At 34.5% G+C, this 21405-nt stretch overlaps 1 protein-coding gene across 1 annotated transcript in view; it reads left to right on the forward strand.

Annotated features, from left to right (window-relative positions):
• The window catches only part of LOC145288040 (voltage-dependent calcium channel subunit alpha-2/delta-1-like), a 190070-nt gene that overhangs the window by 156367 nt on the left and 12298 nt on the right, over window positions 1-21405 (forward strand). Inside the window, exons 13-18 of the mRNA XM_080136058.1 lie at window positions 742-810; window positions 2754-3103; window positions 4735-4890; window positions 5836-6044; window positions 11768-11972; window positions 15639-15849. Coding sequence (XP_079992184.1) covers window positions 742-810; window positions 2754-3103; window positions 4735-4890; window positions 5836-6044; window positions 11768-11972; window positions 15639-15849 — 1200 coding nt within the window. The remainder of the gene's footprint in view (window positions 1-741; window positions 811-2753; window positions 3104-4734; window positions 4891-5835; window positions 6045-11767; window positions 11973-15638; window positions 15850-21405) is intronic.

Here is a 21405-nt window from a genome sequence, read left to right on the forward strand (position 1 = left end):
ATGAACCAGCGTTCTGCCAAATCAAACATACCCATTCCTGATCCTCGATACATCTTCTATCATTATATGTAATCAGTTTTTTTAAAAATAGTCAACCATATAGGAGCCTATTCGTGACCACACACACACACACACACACACACACAGGTTCAGCTTTATATATATATATATATATATATATATATATATATAATTTGATTATTCATTTTAATTTTCTTTCTGTTTTCAGACCTATATATATATATATTGAGAGAGAGAGAAAGATAACTATATCTATTCATATATTTCTAGATAAAATATAGGAAAATTTATGTTGAAAAATACAATGGAATAAAATATATTTTCCATATATTTTCAAATTTATGCATTTTTTACGAATCTTTATCCTCTGATGAAAAAAAGTTTACTTGTGTGTGTGTATGTGTGTGTGTATGTGTGTGTGTGTGTGTGTGTGTGTGTGTGTGTGTGTGTGTGTGTGAGTGTGTGCGTGAGTGTGTGTGTGTGTGTGTGTGTTATTTTGATTAAAATAGTCGGACACACAGACATGTAGACAAAACCTTTTATTTTTATATAAATAGATATAATTTTTGGTGATCCAAAAATGTAAAACACAAGTGAGCATTTTATCAAGCCATTAACTAAAACATTACCAAATTGTTATCGTTCCATGAATTCGTTGTCACCGTATTTTCCTCCTCATAGAAATTTGATTATTCATTTTAATTTTCTTTCTGTTTTCAGACCTATTACTACGGAGCCCTGGAAAATTCAGAATATTCTTTTGCTTACATATTAGCCGATACAGACATGGTAAGATATGGAATCTGTCAGTATAAGGAGGGTCTTCAGAAGAGCAAGCTAATGCCATAGGCAAATCTGAAAAGCCTTTTTCAGAAGAACTGTTTTGAATCCAGGTTACTCTAATCTTTGACAGCTGGCATGGCACAATACTTATACACAAATCAATACAGGGTTTCCCAAATTAACCTTCTTTTTTATGCTAATTTATAATTAAAATAGATGGTTACTTTTGGAACACACTGTATTTGAAATACTGTTGTGTAATGAGGTACCATATCACAATACAGAGATATGTAATTTTGACGAAGGGTTCATCGGAATGTGTGTACGTGTCACTAAATGTCTAGGGTGGTTCTTCACTATTTGAACCCTAAGTTATGTTGTTGCAGTCTATGTATGTTCCAATGCTATGATCGTTTAAATGTTCATATGCAGGGGGGGGGTCATACATGTATTTTCAACATACCTTATTTTCATGCGTCCTTGATCTTGATCCATCTGGAATTCATCTTGTTCTTGGAGGGGAGGCTGGAATCTGTTTGAACGAATATGCATTCACTTCAAAAATGCTGATTGTATTTTATACAGTTTTTATTCACTTTCCAGGTGTCGATGCAGAAGAATGGAAAGTGAATATCTTTGCTTGAGTCGTTAATTTTAGGTTTCTATTCTAAGACATGTCAGCTCCCTCCCCGATCAAGGGGGAGACGACCTGTTTAACCGTCTGCCCTGATCAACGTCCAAATTCCAACTCCAATTATTCTTCTCAGCTAACTAGAACTATGTGACCCGCACGCACTTCTAGCAGCTGATCAGATGCTTCTGGTGACACTTGTCTATGATAAGGTTTTATTATATTTTGACAACTTTTATCAACATTTTTCATATTCATCTCGTTTTCTCTCCAGTTAGATAGATAGATAGATAGATAGATAGATAGATAGATAGATAGATAGATAGAGATGGATAGATACAGAAATAGATAGATAATTAGATCAGGAGATATATCGATAATACACATAGACAAATAGATAGATCGACAGATAAATAACTTACAAATACTTGCTTGTGTTCAACCTACTGCATTACATTACATAGCCATAGCTATTTTATTTACCTCCTCTCTATAAGGTTAGGCACAAGGCGAAATGTGGGCTTAATGAAAACGTTTCTGTGGAACAGACTGGATTCGAACTTGGCACGCCCAGGTTAGTCAGTTCATGTTGTTAACCACTTAGTCACCATCAACTCCCCTACATAGCTGCAGTTATTATTTACCTTCTTTACGGGAGATTAGATACAAGGTCAGGTGTTGTTTTGAAAAACCAATATACTAAGATAAGCACACTCTACCCTACAAAAAATGCAGGAACAATCCTGTCGGCATTCTTCTGCAGGGGCGCTTCAGGCAATTAGCAATAAATTAACTCTTTCTTATAGAGAGAAATTAAAATCTGGGAGAGTAGACCTCCTAGAGTTGAACAAAACCATACCTCAGCTCAACAGCAACAAAGTCACTGTCAGACTGATTGTCAAGGGCGTATCCCCGACTGGTATGAATATTTACGTAGTTTTGTCAGGTAATTGCTTTGATTATTATGGACATACTTAATAATCACAGCAATTACTTTACAAAGCTAAGTAGATATTCATACCAGTCGGTTTGTCGTTGATTTCCCTCTGCATCATTACTAATCAATTACAACAATGTTGAAGAGTTAGGGATTTCATTTTACGTTAAGCTAACATAGAAAACTGAACTCCCTACTAAAAATTAAACCAGTAATGTTTTCAATTACTTCTTTTAATTAAAAAAAAATATATTTAATCGATAATATTCTGAAAAAATTTTTTTTTTATTATTCAAGAAAAATTGGAGGCATTGTATACGAATATTTCTTTCTTAAACAGTTACGAAATTTTGATACCCCAATAATTTTTCTTCTCAACAGATTTTCCGGCGATCTCAAGAGCCCGTAGATCGATCACAATATGAAGCAAGTTATTACAATCTGCTGTTGGAGTACAAAAGTGAATTGGGTCGGAAATTATTGCCAGGAGTTTGGGAGCATTTAAATGTTACTGAGAACGCTCCTTATTACCCTGGATTGAGAATTTCAAAGAAGTTTTCCACCATTTTTCTGCCACCGATGGCCCACTGTGACCCGACGCAGTACATTTATGATGACGACCTCAGTAAGAAGACAGTCGATGCCCACTTGTGGATTAACAGCTACGAACCTGACCATGGCTGTGAATCGGACGAAACGAACCACAAACAAAAATTTGAAAAAGGAGTACGGTAAGTTTGCTGATTTATTTCTTCCTATTAAACTGTACCAAGACTTTGTGATATTTTGGACCTCTTGACATCCACCCCTCGCTCACAAATTTTATGCTCTCCTTTATAAAACTACAGAAACTACAAACTAAGTATAACGTTGTAATTACATTTTAACATGGACTCAACATTGTGCATGAAAATTTCACAAAGAAAGAAAAGAAAAGAAATTCTACACAAGTTTTCTTTTTAGTTGAAAAAAAAAAAAAAAGGCATTTATTACCGGTTGTTTCCACACCAAGCTGCCTGACACGTATTTTCCAAACCATCGACAATATAGCCACATTCCAGCTTTTCCACGCGAGGTTAATTAACAGTTTCTTAATTTGCAGCTATAGCCAGTTATTATTTTTGTAATTCATACCACTGTATACCGTCGGCCGAAAATGTTGTTAACAGTTCAGAAATGAGTCCTGCATCTTGTTTAAAAGTTCCTGTCCTCCTGCCACGTGGTTGAATAAAAAACTCTGCCATGTCGGCACATGTTTAAAAGTCTCTCTGTGTCCACCACATGATTTTTTCCTCCTCTATTTTTCCTTCCTCTTTATCCGATCCCGCTGAGACGTCACGCTCGTGCCACAGCTTTTGCATGTTTCTATAGCTTCGTTACATAAGTTCAATTCCCTAAAATCTTCTAAAATTTTGAAATTCATAAAAATAATTACATTATTTAGCAAATTTATAGGTTTTAAAAAATATTTTTTTACAATGTTTTTTCTTTTAATCATATTCGCTCCAAACAAGGCTAGTGTGAATTAAGAACCATGCATACAGGGACACTCTAAGTAGGAACTTCAGTAGTGAGATATATTATTATAATTATTATTGGCTCACAAGGAACTTTTACACAGGTCATAAAGGACTTCTCCTTGAAAACAACCCGTGGTGTTCCCTGGAAGCTGAGTGACAACAAGTCTCCCTAGATTTCCAGTACTCTCCACCTATTTCGATAACATTTGCAAATGAATCTGCATTATCACAACAGCCGCTTACCATTGATTTGCCTTTCCTATAAGGAAATCTCATGAATTATTCGTTTTCAATGATCGTTTTCATTTTCTTAGAACTCAGTTCTATTTCCAAATATTTTCTATATCGTGGATACATGCATAGTATTTTGGGGGTGAAAAGAGACTTTTTCTGGTCGATTAACTTCTGGGGCTTGCGATTCTGATTTCTCCAGTTTCCTCGGCAATACTGGGACAAAGGTCCCTCTAATAATACTTATACTTGTACGATTATAACAATATATATATACTTATTTTTTAAGGGCGCCTAAACTGTTACCCTACTTTGATCTTTATCGTAGTGGACATAATTATTTCTTGAAAATAAAGAAGAGAATAAAGAAAAAAAATATTTTTGTAATATTTTTATTCTTCTGTTTATTTTATCTTTTCATTTCTTTAACACAGCATTTTCACAAGATGGAATTGCTATTGCTATATGTCTAATTGGCATTTAAATATGAAAATACTTTCGCCATTATAGTAGCCAAAAGAGGATATAGAAAATAAACGCCTCTCTTTTTCTTTTGCAGTATTTTTTTCGAACTAATCAATGCTTTATTCATTTCGATAATTCTTTTGCAGAGCCGATGTTTTGATAACTGAACCAATTGAAGAAATCTGGAAGAATCGGGCATTTGAATCTTTGAGTCAAGTAAAATGGACGAATATCGGCCTTCGAAGTGGCGTCTTTAGAACATACCCAGGTCACCGATCTACACGGAAATATAACCCCACAAAGTAAGTGTCATATTATTCTATTTAATCGTTTTCTTCTTTGCAAGACTCTCAACACCAATATTTTTGGAGAAACGTCTGTTAACTACTTTATATTTTTACCGCTGTGTTTTGCTTTTGTTTATACCGGATTTTACTATATTTTAATGTTTCCTTTTTACCACTGGTTTTTGCCATTATGATTTTATCGTATTTTGAAATTACATTTTTACTTTTAATTTTACCTTTTGTATCTCTGGTTTTATCTTTTTCACCTATGATTTCACCAGATTTCCACTTTAGTATTTTGTCTCTGAATTTACCTCTTTTTACCTCTGGTTTTACCTTTTTTACTTCTTGTTTTGCCTTTTATATTACTTGTTTTACCTTTTTTACCTCTAGTTTTTACTTTATTTACCCCTGGTTTTAGCTTTTTTACCTCTGGTTTTACCTTATTTACCTCTGGTTTTACTTTATTTACCTCTGGTTTTACCTTATTTACCTCTGGTTTTACTTTATTTACCTCTGGTTTTAGCTTTTTTACCTCTGGTTTTTACCTTATTTACCTCTGCTTTTAGCTTTTTTTACCTCCAGTGTTGCCTTTTGGATGTGTGATTTTATCTTTTTTACCTCTGGTTTTACCATTTTAACTTCTGGTTTTACCTTTTCACCTCTGAATTTTCTTTTCTTACATATGATTTTACCTTTTTTACTACTGGTTTTACCTTTTTTATTACTTGTTTTACCTTTTTTACTACTGATTTTAACGTTTTACCTCGGATGTTACCTACCTTTTTCCTCTGGTTTTATCCTTATTACCTCTGAATTTGACTTTTATACCTTAAGACTTAAAAACAAATATTTTATTTATTCTATGAATTCATAAAAAATTATTTTATGGTAAATATTTCGTTGTTTTCCTCTTTTTATTCTCTATAACTTTTCCTCTTTCATTTTTTTTTTAAACAGACGTCCATGGTATAAACGAACGAGTTCAGCTCCTGAACGAACATCTATCTCCACCCCTTATATGGATGCAGCAGGTGTTGGAAAAATTGTCACCATATCACAAGCTGTATTTGAAGGCATGACCCCCCGGGAAAATGAGGAATGTGATAGTCTTGTGGGTGCCAAACCAGGAGGCTGCAAGTGTAATTTAGATGAAGACTGCATCAGCCGTAAGTCATAAAAATATATCAACACACACACACACACACACACACACACACACACACACACACACACACACATACCTGCTTGTTTTTTATCTAATATATAAATATTGGTAATGGTAGTAGAAGTAGTAGACCTTCATTAATAGTTGATTATAGCAACTTTGCCCTAAGAGTGCATGATGTGACAGCTGTTGGTGTGCTGTTGAGCATCATCATTCATTTCACATGAATCAGATGATTATTGTTGGCATTCATTGCCCAGATATCTTTCTAGTTAGAATTCTTTTTGGAAAGATATACAGGCCAAGTACATCCTAGAATGGAGTACTGTGGCCACATCTGGGCAGGAGCTGCTCAGAGCACCCTTTCCTATCTTGACAGAGTTCAAAACAGACTTTGAAATCTAGTAAGCTATGCTCTTTTCTTTTCTCTGTAACCGCTTTCCCACAGAAGAGACGTTGCGAGCCTGTCTCTGCTCTAGCGCTATTTTCATGACAAGTGTTCGACTGAGCTCCAATCTATGGTCCCTCCCCCACGTCGATCTTTCACAAAAAACACTTGTCTAGCCAAAATCACAATCAATAAATCCCCCCACTCTCTATCAGTGTATAAACTTAAACATGGATTCCATCAACAAAGCTTTTTTTCCTAGAGCTGTCCGCCTGTGGAACTCTGTTCCGTTGGCCTGTTTTCCAGCTAACTACAATATTGTTGTCTTCAAGTCCAAGGTTAACAAGTTCTTATTGACCCTTATCCTCGAGTGGCGTCCGGACCTTGATATGTGGTAACCCCTTTGTAAAATAATAAAAATAAAAAACATTGGGCACTTACAGAAGGGCCCCGCGAAGGTTGCCAACATCCTAAGTGAAAGTGTTTCTATGAAATGAACTTGATTTGAACCTGGTACACCCAGGTTGTCAGTCCATGCCAGTAACCATTTAACCACTATTTCTTCCCTGATGATGAAGTTTGAACAGCGTTGTCTGTGATTGGAGAGTTCAATACAGGAACAGTAATCCTTGCCATACAAGAGGAAGATGTTGTTGGGATCTCTATATTTGTTTTCTTCATCATGCTTTTTCTTCATCCAGGTTCTTTATTTGGTCTGCGTTCTTAGTGCATCAAGCATCAAGCAGCACCAGCTGCTGCAGTATTTCCTATCTTCCTGTGTTTTTTATTTATTTTTTTATTGCATTTTTACCCAAAACAAGGCAAAGTGCCATTTTGATGAAGGGGGATACTATCTGGGATATAATTTGCAGGGATACTATGTAGTGAGTTGAGCAGTAAGATGTCTGTTTACATTACATTTGAACTTCTGCATGTCAGTACAGTCTGAGAAGCAGGAACCCGAAAAGGAATTCCAAACTCTTGCTTTCTGAAGGAAGAAACTATTAGAGTAGAAGGCTTTCTGGCATCTAAGGATTTCTACTGTGTAGGGGTGGGATTTAGCTGCTTGTTGGGTTTGTTGGGGGTATTAACGTTGAGGGGGTACAAGAGCTTGTAGTTAGTTGGAGCACCTACCATTAAAATATTTGTGAAGCACCTACTATTAAAATATTTGTGAAGCACCTACTATTAAAATATTTGTGAAGCACCTACTATTAAAATATTTGTGAAGCACCTACTATTAAAATATTTGTGGAGCACATACTATTAAAATATTTGTGAAGCACCTACTATTAAAATATTTGTGAAGCACCTACTATTAAAATATTTGTGGAGCACCTACTATTAAAATATTGTGGAGCACCTACTATTAAAATATTTGTGAAGCACCTACTATTAAAATATTTGTGAAGCACCTACTATTAAAATATTTGTGAAGCACCTTCTATTAAAATATTTGTGAAGCACCTACTATTAAAATATTTGTGAAGCACCTACTATTAAAATATTTGTGAAGCACCTACTATTAAAATATTTGTGAAGCACCTACTATTAAAATATTTGTGAAGCACCTACTATTAAAATATTTGTGAAGCACCTACTATTAAAATATTTGTGAAGCACCTACTATTAAAATATTTGTGAAGCACCTACTATTAAAATATTTGTGAAGCACCTACTATTAAAATATTTGTGGAGCACCTACTATTAAAATATTTGTGAAGCACCTACTATTAAAATATTTGTGAAGCACCTACTATTAAAATATTTGTGAAGCACCTACTATTAAAATATTTGTGAAGCACCTACTATTAAAATATTTGTGAAGCACCTACTATTAAAATATTTGTGAAGCACCTACTATTAAAATATTTGTGAAGCACCTACTATTAAAATATTTGTGGAGCACCTACTATTAAAATATTTGTGGAGCACCTACTATTAAAATATTTGTGAAGCACCTACTATTAAAATATTTGTGAAGCACCTACTATTAAAATATTTGTTAAGCACCTACTATTAAAATATTTGTGAAGCACCTACTATTAAAATATTTGTGAAGCACCTACTATTAAAATATTTGTGAAGCACCTACTATTAAAATATTTGTGAAGCACCTACTATTAAAATATTTGTGAAGCACCTACTATTAAAATATTTGTGAAGCACCTACTATTAAAATATTTGTGAAGCACCTACTATTAAAATATTTGTGAAGCACCTACTATTAAAATATTTGTGAAGCACCTACTATTAAAATATTTGTTAAGCACCTACTATTAAAATATTTGTGAAGCACCTACTATTAAAATATTTGTGAAGCACCTACTATTAAAATATTTGTGAAGCACCTACTATTAAAATATTTGTGAAGCACCTACTATTAAAATATTTGTGAAGCACCTACTATTAAAATATTTGTGGAGCACCTACTATTAAAATATTTGTGAAGCACCTACTATTAAAATATTTGTGAGGCACCTACTATTAAAATATTTGTGAAGCACCTACTATTAAAATATTTGTGAAGCACCTACTATTAAAATATTTGTGAAGCACCTACTATTAAAATATTTGTGAAGCACCTACTATTAAAATATTTGTGAAGCACCTACTATTAAAATATTTGTGAAGCACCTACTATTAAAATATTTGTGAAGCACCTACTATTAAAATATTTGTGAAGCACCTACTATTAAAATATTTGTGAAGCACCTACTATTAAAATATTTGTGAAGCACCTACTATTAAAATATTTGTTAAGCACCTACTATTAAAATATTTGTGAAGCACCTACTATTAAAATATTTGTGAAGCACCTACTATTAAAATATTTGTGAAGCACCTACTATTAAAATATTTGTGAAGTACCTACTATTAAAATATTTGTGAAGCACCTACTATTAAAATATTTGTAAAGCAGACAGAAGGATGCAATATTTCGTCAGTGGGACAGAAGTTGAAGCCTAGCTGACAGTTTGGGACCTATTAGGTTGGCGACTCTCTTTTAAACCCTGTTTAAAATGGAAACTAGTAGCAGATGCACCAGCCCAAATGTGGCAGCAATACTCCATAAATGAGAAAATGGTGACCTTGTAGAGGTACCGGTTTAGGTGAGGAACCTTCAAGTTGTGCTTGCAGACATTTTTGTAATACAAATCAGGATAGCCTCAGAGTTTTTTTTTTTGTTTTTTTTTTCCAGTGATGAGTTCGCAGTAGAATTGGGGATTCAAGAATGCTTTACACAATGCATGTGGCATATCCAGTACGATTTGCATTGCTTGAGCAGTGTGTACATAGTGAAGATGCCAGTCCACTCAAAGACCTTGTGTTGAGCATCTTGTCTCTAATTGATATCAAAGATGTGGTGAAGACATCGCATGTGGAAAATATCCAGTTTATGTTCTTGTTTGACATATGTTGCTCATGTTGCTGTACAGTAAGATGCTGATCATGTAGGCGTTGTACACCGCAGTTTTGGTTGTAGTGGCCAGTTTCATGTTCTTGCAAACATGTGTGGTCAGTTTTTTCTAATATTACTGATTCATAAATTCATAAGCACGTATGCCGAGTAACAGCACTCACAACCAGCAGCCTTGGAACAAATTAGGGTTAGTGTAAACGTTAATTAGAATTAACTAGAAAACAATATAAGATTGACTTTCAGAGGGTTAAAGATACAAGCAATAGTGTGGCAACACTCAATATACAATCGCAAATGGCTGACAGAAGGAGATGCTATCCCTGCGGATTAAATAAAAATTTCTGTTTCGAAATTCTGAGCAGATTTCTGAGTTTAACAGAAAGATTCCCGAGTTTGACAAGATATACCTAAAAAGGTTGACAAGATATACCTAAAAAAGTTGACAAGATATACCTAAAAAAGTTGACAAGATATACCTAAAAAAGTTGACAAGATATACCTAAAAAAGTTGACAAGATATACCTAAAAAAGTTTACAAGATATACCTAAAAAAGTTGACAAGATATACCTAAGAAAGTTGAAGATTACGTCGACCGAAATGTTGTTGAAAATAACACTCAGTATGAGAACAGTTGTCTGAATAATCCAAATAATACAAAATATCAGTCCTCATCTCAAAAAATTCATAAACCTATTGCATAAACATAAAACATACATATATTGCATCGGTTTCTATTATGTTCTTTCTATATTAATAAAATTGTGTGGCCACTTTTCATGTGAATGTGTCTGCATATTTCTCACCTCTACGTGGCTTGCCTATTATTTTTCATTAACTACTTGCCTGGGTGCCATGCGTTTCCTGGGTGTTTGGAGGTGTGTGTTGAGCAAAAAAAAAAAAAAAAAGTGGTAGTAGGCAGGAAGGCTCGAGCCTGTATCGCGAAGGAGGAAAAGAACATGAAAAGAAAAACGTGACGTCTTTGCCGTTGCGTCCATCGCCAAACCGGAAGTGGCGAAGGTTTAAATTAAGGCTAGTCAATTGAAAAGGAGGTGATGACTTTCGAAGATATCGGCGAAAAATACGACCCTCTCCTTGTAGAAAAGTGCCCAGTTGAAGGTGAAGGAATGAATGTTTTTAGCCAATGTTTTGATAGTTGTCGCCCGAAGGGTCGAGCTTCAAAACGAGCTTCAAAATGATACCGATTTCATGAAAATCCGTCGCTTCTGTCGAAAGTTTAAGGCATGCATACACACATACATACAGACAGACAGGCAGACAGAAAGACAAACGGACATTTAAACAGACAGATGAGATTTATATTATAGATTAATCAGACATTTATTAAAATTAAAAATGCAATAGCATAAAAGAAAATGGAAATTTAAAAATCCTATTTAAAAATAAGCTTATAACGAAATTAAGTCCAACATAATGCATTTTGATTTCTTCATGACTAAATCTACCATTTTAACTTTTTTTAATAGTTAAATAGAATGAATTCTGCATAGCGCTTCGAAATTTGAAAGGAATTTGAAAGAAATTATTCTATTTAATAAAACATCATTTGAACTGGCTTTAAAATTCTTACTAAATCGTTGTGTAAAAATACAATGTAATAAACGTTTGGAAGCTATTTACATCCTGTAATAAATAGAGATTAAAACATTACCTTAATAAAAATATTTGTTTTAGTTTTATAACAATTTGATCCAATTAATGGCCAGATTATATGATAATAACTAAATTTAACTTTCCAAATTATATGTAAAAATAGATAATAATTTCCGAGTATTAAAAACAAGGGAAATAATTTTAAAATAGACTCCCAGAAAACGCCGGGTAAGTACAGCTAGTTTTATGTACTTCTATTTACCGTTTGATTTGCATTGTCACATTTTGTTTATATTTTAGGTGTATGTTATGTAAGCCAAGCACCAGGCCCAAATTCAAGGTTTCGTCGATGCGCCACAGAGCGTGTAGAAGCCGTCACAGGTTTAGACATCTTGTATGATGACTTCCAAAACAAGAGTATGGAAACGATGGAAGCGAGTGACAAACGAAAATCATGTGGGCAGGAATACGCATGTCCCGACGGAGAACCTGGATGCCAAACTCGGTAAGTGCCACTTGAAATGAAAACCTATGCTGCACTTACCCTGCAATATTTTATTTCCCATTTGTATAACGTTCAGAATAGAAGCCACCTTCTTTTTTGGCTACATTCTACAGTTTCTCCTCCCCGTCAAAGAAACATAGATTATGAATGATCAGCGCTTATCAAAAGACATATTTATTCCCATGCATCGAAATGGCGATTATTGTTGAACATGCTTCATTTCTTTTTTTTTTATTGGAATTCTTTGAGATGAGTAAACGGGGTCCATGGCATAGTGGATAGAGGCATTGAGTCCCTACGGTTTCAGTTGAGCATTGTCTAAATATAGCGGTTTCAATCTTACACAAATCAGGCCAGAGGATTAGTTGGCCAATAAACGTGGTGAGACAACAACAACTATGGAAGGCAGTAATTACTGGGGATACAGTTACGAGACTCAGCATTCCTATCTCGCCACAGTTAATTACCTCAAGAAGGTCAGAGGATGAGTTGGCCGAAACGTGGTGAAATAAAAATTATGAAGATGAGGATAACAGTCTGCAAAAAATAAAAAAAAAAGAAGAAATCATTTATTCATTTCAAATGAATCAGATGAATAATGTTGGCATTCGTTTCTCTGATATCTTTTTAATTAGAATTCTTTCTAGAAAAAAACATAAGGGTACTTATGAAAGGGACCATATGAAGGTTGTCAACATCCTTAAGCAAGAATGCTTCTGTAGAATAAACTGGATTCGAACTTGGCACATTTAGGTTGTCAGTCTGTGTCATTAACCACTTAACCACCGTTACCTCCTTTAAGATAGATATGGGAGAGTCAGTTTATTATTGTATCGTTATTATAATATGAATACTGACTTTATTGCAGGTTGGCTTTTTATCTTGGAGCAAAGTGTAGTATCTGTTCCGATCTTACACTTAATCTGTTCTGCCCTCAGAGAGAAACCCTTCCAGACTGAAGCAAGTTTAATTTTTATATCAATCCAGAATGTATCTTTTTGGGGAGCTGTATTTTCCCATATTAAAAACTGACCGCATGTCAACTCTGCCATTGTGGATTTATAGTGAAAAGAACTAAATTCCTCATTTCGATGTTAAAAGCATAAAAAAGATTAGTTAATTTCTCAGTCAGTATTTATTTCACAATGAAGGCAAAGCACTCGTCTATCTGAAACCACTATCAATAATTTCCCTCACTCTTTATCTGTGCCTAAACCTAAACAGGAATTCTTTCTTAAAACTGCACGTTCCCAGAACTCTCTTTCGTTTGCCTGCTTTCCAGCTGACTAGAATTGAGTCATCCTCTTAAGTAATTCAGTTTACCAAATTTCCACTACTAACGATTACTATGACATTTTCCCATTGACTACTGTACACTCATTAACACTTATCCTCGAGTGGCCTATAGGCATTGATACGTGGTGACTCCTTTGGAAAAAAAAAGATAGCGACGTGAACTCACTTCCACTTAGTACATAAAAATAAATATTTTATTGGGTAGGGGGGGGGGTCAATTAGGTTTCAAAGACACCAGAAAAAAAGAAAAATGAAATAAACGATTTTGGGTCTACATCAGTTGACTTTCGATGCATGTAGCATCTCTAAACAACCAGACAACAAACCTAGGTTGTTTGGTCCTTCTTCACAAGGGAAAGGTTTATTTTTTCTGTGATCTCTTGAAAGCTAATTGATCCACAAATTCTTGAAACCTAATTGATTAACAAATTCTTGAAACCTAATTGATCTTCAAATTCTTGAAACCTAATTGATCTTCAAATTCTTGAAAACTAATTGAACCAAACATTTTGGAAAACTATTTGATCTTACAATTCTTGAAACCTAATTGATCTTCAAATTCTTGAAAGCTAATTGATCCACAAATTCTTGAAACCTAATTGATAATAAATTCTTGAAACCTAATTGTTTCATAAATTCTACAAAGCTAATTGATCTTTAAAAAAAGCTAATTTACCCCAAAATTCTTGAAAACTAATTGATCCACAAATTCTTGAAATCTAATTGATCTTCATATTCTTGAAAGCTAATTAATCCACAAATTCTCAAAACCTAATTGATCTAAAAATTCTTTAAAGCTAATTGATCTTCAAATTCTTGAAAGCTAATTGATTCACAAATTCTTGAAAGTTAATTGATTCACAAATTCTTGAAACCTAAGTAATCTTCAAATTCTTGAAACCTAATTGATCTTCAAATTCTTGAAACCTAAGTGATCTTCATATTCTTGAAACCTAATTGATACAAAAATTCTAAAAAGCTAATTAATTCACGAATTCTAAAAAGCTAATTGATCCACAAATTCTTGAAACCTAATTGATTTACAAATTCTTGAAACCTAATTGATCTTCAAATTCTTGAAACCTAATTCATCCACATATTGTTGAAAGCTAACTGATTTTCAAATTGTTTAAATCTAATTGATACACAAATTCTTGAAACTTAATTGATCCACAAATTCCTGAAAATCAAGTGATTCACAATTCGTGAAACCTAATTGATCTTTGTATTCTTGAAAACCTAATTGATCCAAAAAATTATTGAAAGCTAATTGATCCACAAATTCTTGAAAGTTAATGGATCCACAAATTCTTGAAACCTAATTGATCTACAAATTCTTGAAACCTAATTGATCAACAAATTCTTGAAAGCTGATTGAACCACAAATTCTTGAAAACTATTTGATCCACAAATTCTTGAAAGCTTATTGACCTTCAAATTCTTGAAACCTAGTTGACCTTCAAATTCTTGAAACCTAATTGACCTCCAAATTCTTGAAACCTAATTGACCTTCAAATTCTTGAAAGCTAATTGATCTTCAAATTCTTGAAAGCTAATTGATTCACAAATTCTTGAAAGTTAATTGATGTTGAAATTCTTTAAATCTAATTGATCTACAAATTCTTGAAACTTTATTGATTTTTATATTCTTGAAAACCTTATTGGTCCACAAATTCTTGAAAGCTAATTGATCCACAAATTCTTGAAATCTAATTGGTCTTCAAATGTCTTAGGTCATCATATTCAAAGTTGAATGAGAACTAGCAAATGTCCTATAGGCCTTCTGTCTTGAGTAGCTCCCTCCATTGTCGTTCATGTAATGTTTGTATGGTTGCAAAGTTCTCAAATGAAAATCGCCCATTAGTGATTTCTATCACGTCATTTTTGGATAATAATTACTTCTTGTTCTTGTTCTTGTTCTTGTTCTTGTTCTTCTTCTTCTTCTTCTTCTTCTTCCATTGTGGGGCAACCAAGTCATGGCCGCCTTTGCATGTCTCTTAAATTGTAGTCCAAGAGTTTAAAGACCATCTCGTGCAAGGGTCTTGAGCCAGCTTTGTGCAGAACTTCAACCTTTGTGACTTGATATTTATCTCCCTCCCATGGCAGGATAATGTAACACAAGGGTGAAAAAATTGGGATTTAAAGAGCCAGCGTCCTAGAAGAAGAGCACTGACCTGCAACAAATGCCTGGGCAGCCACGGTGGCATTCTCCAGTAGGAGTGTCTCAGGCGATTCGCAATAAACTAACCCCTTTTCAAATAATTTTTCATGTATTACTGTCATACACTACTGTTGATAGGAAAATTGACTTAAACAATCTAAAATACTGCAATTTTAATCCATTTACAATTTCACTGTATCTTCCTTCAGATGCTACCTTTTTGACTCGAATGCTTATCTCGTGATGGATCCCGACTTTATGATTGCCAGCAGTTTAGATGAAAGTAAATATGAACGTGTGACGCTTGGCCGGAAAGAAGGAGAAGTCATGAAAGATCTTATATACAAACACAGTTTCTTCAAACGGAAAGAATACATCGACTTTCAAGGATCTTGTCGAATTTCTCCAGAGAAACCAAAGGTAAGTTTCTTTTGATTTCTTTTAATTACTATTAACATATTAACTGAAGAGGCACCCGGCATTGCACGCTAATTAATGTAACCCCCCCTCTCTTGTGTACTCCTGCTTATAATGTTTCTGTAATTTCGTAAAGTTATAAATAATGTCAGAGAAGGACATTATGTTTTTTTAAACTATCAGCCGATAAAAAAAGCACTGCACTACCATTACAAATGATTTTCTTTGTTTCTTTTTTTATTTTATTTTATTCTTATTTCTTCGTTGTTTTTTAACTCTACTCGTTTGCCTTTTCTTCTACTTTTTATGTAATTTAACTCGTCCTCCTACTTTCAATTTACGCTACTGCTGCTGCTACTACTACTACTACTACTACTACTACTACTACCTCAATTGCCTTAATCTCATCAATGCCCTCCCCATCTGTTCCTCTTCTCCCACCGCTTCTTCTCTCCTTCACCCTTCCTCCTATCACTTAAAGCATTTGATGTAAAAATAACCAATCAGAGTTTATTATTATAATTACATATTATTGATCATATTTATAACTATACTAGCTGTACCCTGCCATGCGTTGTTGTGGCTCAAGTTGGCGCAATGGAAAAAGTTCCAAAATGAGAAAAAGCATGTTTCTTATAGGTTTAATTTTCCATTTTGCATGGGTACACAGTTTTTGTTGTTCCATTTTCTTAGCTGATATAGAGAATTTCTGGTTTGGTAACTCTTGAATACGTAACGTAAATTGTCCATGTGAAAAAACAAAGCTTGGATTGGTTTATATTTCACAACATGATAATTAGTACACCAAATTTCAGTTGCAATACATGCGGTGGCATCCCTGGCAAATATAGCTGTTGGATAATTAACCACTTTATCTGCTTTCACAACAGTGTCAATGGATTTGTATTTGACTACCTCACTTGGAATTTTACATTGAATAATAGCGTTAAGTTCATGGGCGTCTTTGTATTGACCTGCAAGAATAGCTCATTCACTCAGTCAAGTGGAATTCTTATAATTTGAATATCTGCAAAAACCTTTTAAACTAACTCTTCTTTTGATGAAATAAAATTACAGAAATTACAGAAGTTAAAAGTCAAATAATTTTGCCCTTAACTCTGATCAGCTGGCACTGTTTTGTACCCAATTTCCCACAAGTGATGCAAAAATTTTTGTGCGGATCGAACAATCTGCAACTGGACATGCATATTTTGAGTTAAGTTTAATGTCTTCACATAGAACAAAAAAGTAGAGTATTTGAGGCAAGCATTTATTTTATCTGCTGATGTTGATTGAAGAATAACAGGTAACATTTGTCTGAAATCTCCTGAAAGCAATATTACTGCATTCCTAAATGGTCTGACATTGGTACGCAAATCTTGCTTACCATTGTGGATTCATCCTAAACAATAAATTTGCATTTCTGCAATATTTTCCCCATATTGGATATTTTGGAGATGTCGAACATGAGATTTTTGAAAAATTGAATGTTTTAAAGTAGAATAAATAATTCTTCTACTTGGCAGCAAGGTTGCAGGTATTCCTCATGCAGCAAGGGCTAAGGCTATGTCATTTTGTTACCAAATTGCTGCCAAAATCAATTTAATTAGAAAGGTTTTACCATTTACTTCTGGTGCTGTTCAAGGTAGTAGTAATTTCCAAATAACTTCTATTCTCACAGTCAGTAAATTAGGTGACTAAAATAGGATTTATCCATGTTTTGACAATACCTTATTCACTGTAATTAATTTAGGAGACTAAAATAGGATGAGGGATTAGAGATGGACAGATAGAGAGGAAGATATATAGTATTCAAGAATTCTGGCGAAAGGACAGACCCATCAAATTATCGCCCCATTAGCCTCCTCCCACTTTTTGCCAAAATATTTGAGACCTTAATTAACCATGCTCTAGTCCATCATCTTACAGATGCTAAACTACTGACTGACAAACAATATGGATTTAGACAAGCCTGTTCCACAGCAGACATCCTAACTGTGATCTCTGAACATATATACCATTCACTGGACAAAGCGGGGGAGGGCAGAGCGGTAGCTCTAGATATATCTAAGGCTTTTGACAGGGTATGGCATGAGGGTCTCCTCAGTAAAATCAGATCATACGGTATCACTGGTAGAATACTTAACATAATTAAATCCTTCTTAGATAAGAGAAAAATCCAGGTTGTCCTCGACGGTCGTACATCTAAACAATATGATATAAATGCGGGGGTGCCCCAGGGGTCTATCCTTGGACCTCTATTGTTCCTGATATTCATAAATGACCTCCCCGACAACATTGCCTCTGAGATGGGTATATATGCTGATGACACTACACTCTATGGCAGGCACGACAGGAAGACGAATGAACACATTTCTAAAGAAATGGCAGAAACACTAGAGGAAGACCTCCAATCTGTAGTGGAATGGGGACAAAAGTGGTTGGTCGCGTTCAATGCTGCCAAGACTAAACTAGTTTCCTTCAATAATTACAAGAAACCCTCCCTACCACCCATAGCAATGGCCAACGACTCTTTATCTGAGAGTCCATCTTTCAAACTCCTTGGCCTAACGTTCACAGGAAACATGAGTTGGAACAATTACATTGAAGGCATTGCCAGGGCTGCTGCAAGAAAGGTGGGCTCTCTCTACCGTGCTAGAAAACTACTAACACCTGAAAGTATTCTGTACCTCTATAAGGCCACCATTCGCCCATGTATGGAGTATTGCTGCCACATCTGGGCTGGTGCATCTGCTACTAGTCTCTCGCTCCTTGACAAGGTTCAAAAGAGAGTCGCAAACCTGATAGGCCCTGAACTGGCATCTAAGCTTCAGCCTCTGTCCCATCGACGAAATGTTGCATCCCTCTGCCTTTTCTACAAGTATTTTAGTGGTGAATGCTCTGACGAACTGCAATCACTTGTGCCCCCACGACGTGAGCACCCTCAACAAACCCGACAGGCTGCTAAATCCCACCCCCACACTGTAGAGATCCCTAGATGTAAAAGATCTTTTTACTCCAATAGTTTCTTCCCCAGAACCGCTAGACTCTGGAATTCCATTCCAGGTCCCTGCTTCCCCAACAGTACTGACGTGCAGAAGTTCAAGTGTAACGTGAACCGACACCTTGCTGCCCAAATCCCTACATAGTACCCCAGTAGTGTTGCCCCTGATAGTAGCCCCCTACACCAAAGTGGCAATTTGCCTTGTTTGGGGTGAAAATGTAATATAAAAAAAAAAAAAAAAAAAGATAGAAAAGAGAAAGTGAGATGAAAATAGAGAAAGAGAAAGAGATAGAGAGATAAAGGGATTGATAGATAAAGAGAGAGGGGGAGAGTTAGAAATAGAGAGGGATGAAACAGAGGAGAGATAGAGGGAGTTAGAGAGAGAAAGGGGCTCAAAGAGAGATGGAGAGGGTGATATATAGAGAAAGATAGATTGAGAGAGGGAAAGGGAGAGATGGATAGAGAGAGATATTAAGAGAAACAGGTGAACTACACTTCACCGTTTGTTTCCTCGTTCAGTAGAGAAGAAATCTTTCGAGACTGAGGCAATTTTAATTTTTTGTTACTATCCAGAGTAACCCTTTTTTTTTTGGGGGGGGGACTAGATTTTCCATGCATTAGAAACTGACCGGGTTATCTGTACTTTCACCTAACAAATTAATAAAAGAAAAAGATTTTGTAAAATTTGAATTTAACATGAAAATACTATTTTAAAAAATAGCACGATAATATAAGTGCATAAGTGCCACTTTATGTACTCCTTGGGCGTTGAGTTCCATGGCGACCAGCATAATTATTTAATGGTCGCTCCCTTAGACCCCCCGCTCAGTCAAGGCTAATGCATGCGCATGTAACATTTTTTATTTATTGAGGTTGGCTTAGTAACTAAACGATTTATTGATAATTTCGTAACCCTTAAATGCATGCCAGAAGATTTAAATTGGTTCATTATTGTTGTAATGAAAAAAAAGTTTCATTCAACACAAAACCAAAAACACATATTAATGATAAATGATTTATTATTCTATTCATTGAAATTTACTAATTTTTAGATAAAAAAGTAAAAAAAAGTTAATTAAAAAATAGTTGCTTATGTGCGCATGTAAAAATGTTTGTAAAAGTGAGAAATTATTTTAATCATTTAAAAAACATGTCTTATTTTTTTGTTTTATTTTTAGATTAGGTCACCCTTATAATCACCCCAGCATCCTCATCTTAAGAACAGCTTCCGGAATAAACACCACTTTTGGAGGGGGGGGGGCTATTTGCAAAATTTAACTGATATTTGTTGTCAGCATACCCACCCGAAAATACTATTAAAAAAGGGGGAGGGGTTCAGTGCCCGTTGCAGAGAAGTAGATTTATTTATCAATGAACGTTGCGAAGAAGTAAATTTATTTATCAATAAAAGTCGTCATTTAAAAAAGATAATTATGGAGGTGGACCTAAATGTAAATATTTACCCAAAAAACTATCCCGAAGTTTATTACAAAAACGTTTTGTTTTCGCACTATTCAACAATTTCTTCATCCGCGCATGTGAATTAAAAAATATTTGTAAAAGTGAGAAGTTATCAGTAAATGATTTAGTTTTTTATTTATTTATTTATTTATTTTTTTTACATTAGGTCCACTTCCACAAATGTTAAGAACGGCTTTCAGAATAAACACCCTCAACCTCTCCATGTTAACAACGGATTTCGGAATAAACACCATGGGGGGGGGATTTATTGTCAACATACCCATCCGCAAATACTATTAAAAAAAAAAAAGTCGATAAAAGTCGTCATTTAAAAAGAAATTTAAAATCAAATGTTTGTAAAAGTGAGAAATTATTAATAAATGTTTAGTAACATTTTTCGGTGCTAATACAGAGAGTGCCGTGCCGCGCTATTTTTTAAATCGTATTTCCACGTTTAATTACAGTTTTATGTTTTTTTTTATTCAATTGCAAGGTTAAAGTACAGAATAGGTACAAAACACCCTCCCCTCCCCATGTTAAGAATGGCTTTTTAAATAATAACGTTATTATTTCAACACGGATCACTCTCTGCATGAGTACCCATTTTTCTTTTAATATACATAAAAAGTAAAACTTTTTTTCAAAATAAATAAATAAATAAATAAATAAATGTTTGTAAATGTGACAAATAATCGTTTAGTTACGGCAACGTCAGTAAATAAAAGATGTTACGTGCGGGGTGGGGTGGGGACTAAGGGAGCGACTATTATTTTTTTCGCTGGTCGCCATGGAACTCAACGCCCAAGGAGTACCAAATTGTAATTTTTTTTTTTCGTCAAATAAATAAATTTCAAGCAATTTTTACAATAAATAATAGATAGCAACTTCATTAATTTTACGACTCGCCCCAGCATATTATAAACACCCTAACTTCCATATGTTAAAACGGCTTTCGGAAAGAACACCCCCCCAATCTCCCCATATTAAGAACGGCTTTCGAGGTTTATGGGAGGGCGTGTTTTTTTAAAACATGGGGAGGTTAGGGTGTTTATAATACGTTGAGGCATGTCGTAAAAATGAAACAGTTTAGAAAA

This window comes from Euprymna scolopes, chromosome 11, assembly GCF_053919585.1.
Source record: "Euprymna scolopes isolate OS-2025 chromosome 11, ASM5391958v1, whole genome shotgun sequence".
NCBI lineage: Eukaryota > Metazoa > Mollusca > Cephalopoda > Sepiida > Sepiolidae > Euprymna > Euprymna scolopes.